This window comes from Morone saxatilis, unplaced genomic scaffold (genome assembly GCF_004916995.1).
Source record: "Morone saxatilis isolate NCDOM2014 unplaced genomic scaffold, NCSU_SB_2.0 Contig12, whole genome shotgun sequence".
In the NCBI taxonomy this organism is placed as follows: Eukaryota; Metazoa; Chordata; class Actinopteri; family Moronidae; genus Morone; species Morone saxatilis.
The window spans coordinates 18,115,202-18,121,004 of record NW_023339674.1 but is presented as its reverse complement, the minus strand read 5'-3'; the positions used below and the strand labels follow the sequence as shown (position 1 = coordinate 18,121,004).

General features: G+C 38.1%; 1 protein-coding gene across 3 annotated transcripts; it reads left to right on the top strand.

Annotated features, from left to right (window-relative positions):
• The first annotated feature begins 1,353 nt into the window (after window positions 1-1,353).
• On the top strand, window positions 1,354-5,797 carry hmg20b (high mobility group 20B). 3 transcript variants are annotated; one of them, XM_035653404.1, is made up of 9 exons: window positions 1,354-1,403; window positions 1,691-1,859; window positions 2,800-3,000; window positions 3,372-3,492; window positions 3,632-3,684; window positions 3,779-3,845; window positions 4,015-4,230; window positions 4,306-4,438; window positions 5,665-5,797. In XM_035653404.1, the coding sequence occupies exons 2-9, from the start codon at window positions 1,779-1,781 to the stop codon at window positions 5,675-5,677; spliced, it is 885 nt and encodes a 294-aa protein (XP_035509297.1). In that variant the 5' UTR covers window positions 1,354-1,403; window positions 1,691-1,778; the 3' UTR covers window positions 5,678-5,797. The 3 variants fall into 3 exon arrangements, with proteins under 3 accessions (XP_035509297.1, XP_035509298.1, XP_035509296.1); XM_035653405.1 differs by having other exon boundaries at window positions 1,356-1,403; window positions 1,758-1,859; window positions 3,635-3,684; XM_035653403.1 differs by having other exon boundaries at window positions 1,356-1,403; window positions 1,758-1,859.
• Window positions 5,798-5,803: the final 6 nt, after the last annotated feature.

Below are 5,803 nucleotides of genomic sequence, written 5' to 3'. Positions count from 1 at the left end.
TTTTTTTTTTTTTTTTTTGGCTGCCAAACATTTCTTTCTTTCTTCGTTTGTTTTATCACTGTAAATTTAGTATTTTTTTTTTTTTACACTACAATTGCCATCAATAAATTAACTCCAAACATAAAAGTGAACCTCAAACACTGGTTCTAGTCTGGTTGTCTCAACTCTACAAAGGTGGTCTTTGAGATATGTTATTACCACACTTGGCTACAGTTGTTGTATGGCTCTATCCTTCAGACAAACTGTTGGTGTTGCTGTTTGCCAACATGTGTTCCTGGGTTCAGGCCCAACTCAACCCAGGCAAACTTGTTCTGTGAGATATATAATCTTTAAATGATGCTTCCCACAAACCATGAAAAGATTGAGTATTCTGAGTAAATAAGATAATCGGTCAACAGACCTAGACTTGTTTGGGACGTGTATATAAATCTGAGCAAGGGAGGCAATACTAGTAGTCTGTATGCGTTCTAAACCTCTAATTTGTATAGATATGGAAAAGTAACAACGTGGAGCCATTACTTCATGATATTGCCTTTAGTTTTGTGTTCAGATTTTCTCAGTTATGTCACTATTGCCACAGGCCAGGCCTGCACTGACCTGCTTTTTCCAGGCTGACGTTTTGTTGCAGTTCCTCACTGTGACCAGTGGGGGGCTCCGTGCGGTGACTCTAACCTTTCCAAATAGTAACCAAACCATACATATATAATACATTCATAAATGTATAAGTTTATGGACGTTACACTGAACATTTGTGGTAATACACAATGGAAGGTTAATATTCACGACAAACATTAACGCCAGGGACAGCGGACAAAGTGGCAAATGACAACTTCTGGTGAAGACTTTCAAAATAAAACAGAAACGCTATGACTGCTGAAATAGGGCTGTTCACTGCGGATACGTGATTTTTGCGCGTTGAACGGAGACACACATCGTAGCTTTTAATCAAACTTTATCCAAGTTTCATATAAAAACAATATCATCCATATCATAAAAGCATAACAACATAAAATGTGTAATTATCAACCTTACAATAGTAACATAATAAGTACGTGGTACGTGGTACGAGTACTGTATATGGGAGCACAGTTAAATAAAAAGTAAAGTAGAATACAAATGTAGAATACAAACTTATATATATATTGAAAAATATAAAAGACAAGAAACCAATATACTTAATATACTCCTTATTAAAATAATAAAGTGCAAAAAGTAGGCCGCTTTTGTGCTTTTTTTTTTACTAGATTTCCTTGAGGTACTTGTACTTTCATTAGGGGGGTTGAGGCCATTATATATAATAAATATATAAATATAAGATAATATATATGTTAATGGCTCTGGTGCCGACCAATCAGAAGACAGGCAGGGTTCTCTTCCTGTTTGGCCGAGGGAATCGGTATCGGGTGAGTCACAAGACGTTTATCCTAAAAAGTACAAGGAATTCAATAAAACTACCATCGTACCAATAAAGATTATTTTAGGCGTCAATACATATTTAGCTGTGATTGTTTCCCCCCTTGTGAAGAGTTAGCATTGTAGCTTACCGTTGTGTCTGTATATTGTCGGTTGTGTGTGAGAGCTGCTAGCAGCCAGGTTAGCTTAGAAGCGGAGTCCCTGCGGGGGAAATAATGCTGAAATGTATCAGTGCTCGCATCTTGTTTTACAACTTCTCCCATGTTATTCTGCACAGACGTCTTCCCACGGCATAACCCTACGGATTGAGACCCATTTTAACACCCATTTTCTTGATAATATAGTCGATTGCACGGACGAAGATCATGGGGGGGATCAAACAGGAGCAGAGTGATGCTTCACATCAGCCCAAACCTTCACATTCAGCAGATCAGCCACCAGAGGAGGTCAGTGCTCTTACATCTGTTCTACACTGCTTTCATTTTGGAATAAGGCTGTCTAGTTTTGCAGCTAAATATTTGATTGGCCGTTTTGTTTAAGGAGTTGAATTGTTACTTAAACTAGTCACCCATTTTATTAGGTAGCTAAAAGTAATTCACAGTAATACAACAGCCCTGTAATAATCGCCACCTTTATAAAGGTTATAATGCTACAGGAGGGGACAAATGATTAGAAATGTATTTCACTTTTTAAGTTATACAGGATAGGTTGGCTGAGCAGAATATAAGAAACTATTAGGGACTTTTCCTAGCAAGGAAATTGACTGTGTCAATACATACAAGAAAATGAACAAACAGAAAAATACCTCTCACTTCAATGTAATACAGTTCAACAGCACCACTAACTACCTCTTAAAAAAAAAACTAAGCCTCTTAAATGAGTATAAAGTAGAAATAACACCTCTTTGAAACTGTTTGAACTGATATCTAACCTTTATTACAGTGTTATGTAGTAGAGCTGGAACAATGAGTAAATTAGTGGATTAGCATAAAATTAGTAGGAAACAGTTTTAATTACTGATGAGTCGGTTATTTTCAAAACAAAAATGTTCCAAATAATTCTGCTTCCATCTTCTCAAATGTGAATATTTGCTGTTCTTTTTTGTCTAATATGATTGTAAATGAAATATCTTTGGGTTTTGGACTTCTGGTTAAACAAAGAAAGTAATCCTTCTATTATACTATTGCCTAGTTGTTTACATTTTACCAACCAAACGGTAATTAACAATAATAATAATAATAATAATAAATAATAATCTGCATATTAATTGAAAATAATTGTTAGTGACAACCGTAGTATATCATAATGTTAGATTTCTACTGAGCAAAAGTAGAGATGAGTGAGCAGCCACCACCTTCATGAGACCGTTGTTCCCCCTCTCTGCAGCCAAAGAAGAGAGGATGGCCAAAGGGAAAGAAAAGAAAGAAGGTGCTACCAAATGGTCCAAAGGCACCGGTAACAGGATATGTCCGCTTCCTGAATGAACGGCGGGAGCATATGCGGGCCCGATACCCTGACTTACCTTTCCCAGAAATCACCAAGAGACTCGGAGCCGAGTGGACACGATTAGCCCAGAATGACAAACAGGTAGTTATTCATGTTTTGCAGGTATGCATGTTATATGTATTGTTTAACATAGTATATTCGGTACCACACATTATTGTGATTACTAGGTATTTAATGATGGTCTGTTACTGGTCAGCCGGGCTGGTATCCACAATTGTTAACAGAGAGAATCGAGTTGCAGGTGTTATCGCCGTGTTTGACTTTTACTGCAAGGAGTATCATCATCTGTCTTGTTGACTTTCATAAAGATGTTGCACACATAAAAAACACATATAAAAGAGATTTTTTTTACAAGCCTTTAAAAAACGTTTCAAATAATCAGGCACCAGTCCATTAGCAAGACAGATGTTTTTCCTTAGTAAAGCAGCATAACATTGTTTGTGCACTGACAGCGCTACCTGGACGAGGCTGAACGGGAGAAGATGCAGTATGCCCAGGAACTGAAGGAATATCAGCAGACTGAGGCCTATCAGATCACCAGTGCCAAGATACAAGACAAGAGGATCAAGAAAGGTGACAAATGAGTTCTACTTATTTTTTAATTTTTTTTAAGAATAACCACCACATCACCAAGGCAAGATATTGTATAATTATTTTTGAATAACTGTGTACTACGTGAGCAGTAATATGCACTCACATTTTTCTCTTTCAGAAGACACTCCATCTGTCATCATCAGTACTAGTTCAGAGTCATCTTTATCAAAGGTACATGACACACCCGTATCTTTTCACAAAATATTCTGCAAGTTAATTTCACATTAATTTCAAACAGCTAAGTTGTCTGATGATGTCCTTTTAGGCTTCTGACCTCTCAAGCAGATTTGACATCCCTATCTTCACAGAGGAGTTCCTCGATCAGAACAAAGGTAACAGAGAAACTCAAAATGCTCATTCTGATCTATCACAAACCCACTTTAATATGGCTGGGTACAAAAGCCTAATAAAGTAAGTTCCATCTAGCATTAAACAGATGGTGTTAGATATAATCTTACGCTCTCACAAAATCCCGTTTTATTTCTCTCTTTGTGGTTTCAGCTCGAGAGGCTGAGTTGCGACGGCTTCGTAAGGCCAACATTGAGTTTGAAGAGCAGAACGCAGTGCTTCAGCGGCACATTAAGGACATGTACAACGCTAAAGAGCGACTGGAAGCTGAACTGGGGCTGGACGAGAAGCGAACCCAGGCTCTTCACCAACACTTGTTGGCCATTAAACACACACTGGTCAACAGTCTGTCATCAGTCCCCCTGCCAGGTCAGCAGTCAGTTCCACTGTATTTCACCTTGAGAGGATGTGAGGATTTAATTCTTCTGTGTCTTTTCTGAACAGGTACAGGTGAGACGGCGTCTCTTGGGAACTTGGATTCATACCTGAGTCGTCTCAGTGGAGTGCTAGAGGGAAACCCTCACAAGCATCGTGCTCTGCTCACCCAACTTTGCGATGTCCTCTCTCATCTGGACAGGTAACTAATATCTCCCGGACGCAACCTGATTTATTTTTTAGTATTTTTATTTTTTAGCAATAATTCAGTCAGCTGAGCCTCTCTGCTGCTTCTTGTTCTAATGAATCTGCTATCCTTCACCTTAATATAGGATTGGATGTGCACACAGTCATCTTTTCTTTATCAAAGCATAAGGTTAAATCAGACTTTATAATGTATAATTATGTATTAAACTGGGTATAAATGTTTCATCATCATTAGGAGTGGTTGCTAAAATATTGTGCTCCATGCAATAAATTTTTGATTCACCAAACTCTCTCGACTGTATAATGATGTAAATTGCTGTAAAAGGCCATCTGTTGGCCAGGTAGTAGAGGTAGTATTAGATGACCTAAAACCGTACGTCTGAAGTTTTCCCTTAAAGGTCCAGTGTGTAACATTTAGGGAGGATCTATTTGCTGAAATGGAATATAATATTCATTAATATGTTTGCATTAGTTCATAATCACCTGAAAATAACAACTTTTATTGTTTTAATTACCTTAGAATGAGACATTTTTATCTACACAGGGAGCGGGTCTTCTTCTACAGAGCCATGTTAGACCGCCATGTTTATACAGTAGTCCAGAATAGACAAAACAAACACTGGCTTTAGATAGGACCTTTCAGATTTTTACGTAGTTTCTCCTACATGCTTGTCACGGGATGGTGAGGCAAGGGGGTGTAATCCTGTTACGCACCGGCTTAATGCCCACTATCCTACAACACCTGGTCCTTTAAAAAGCTTGAAGACCATTGCACTTGAGCTTTAGTGCTGTGAACAGTGCACACTAATCAGGTGCACCTTGTAAGATTTTCTTTTCTTAACTGGTCCAATTGTTTAAAGTCATGTTTAAGTGTCAAGGGTACTTCCATTAATTGGAAATGTCAGTGTTCAGTGCAGAATGTAGAAGAGTGTAATTTCTCTTCTAAGTACTACACTGCTATATAATACCACTGTATATTTTAGTTCTGTAGGTGTCTTGCAGTGTAAGCAATCCTCCAAGTCATTACACAGACACATTAACCTGTGAGAAACATAGATAGTAGAAGTAGTATTAAACCAATGGTTTTTTATGATCAGGTAGAGAAGCGAGGTTCCGTGGTGGCCAGATTAAACTTTAACTTCTTGACAAAAAAATAAATAGTTAATTTTTGTAACCGCTCCCTTTCTTTTTTTTCTGACGGCATGGTTTTATTCATTGCAGTGAGAAGTTATGAGGAGACTCCAGCTGGTGACCCTTTCATTCCTGCACCAGAGGGGACACATGACAGGCTCTGTGGTATTGGGTCAAGTCAGTGTCATTCAACATAGCACGTGGATATCTCAAGGATAATGAAGGCAAG

Bases quoted from the DNA above. Each gene is read 5' to 3' on its own strand.
- hmg20b (XM_035653404.1), top strand. From the start codon at position 1,779: ATGGGGGGGATCAAACAGGAGCAGAGTGATGCTTCACATCAGCCCAAA. The intron at 3,493-3,631 runs GTGACAAATGAG...TTTCTCTTTCAG, and splicing joins AGACAAGAGGATCAAGAAAG to AAGACACTCCATCTGTCATC. The intron at 3,685-3,778 runs GTACATGACACA...ATGTCCTTTTAG, and splicing joins CAGAGTCATCTTTATCAAAG to GCTTCTGACCTCTCAAGCAG.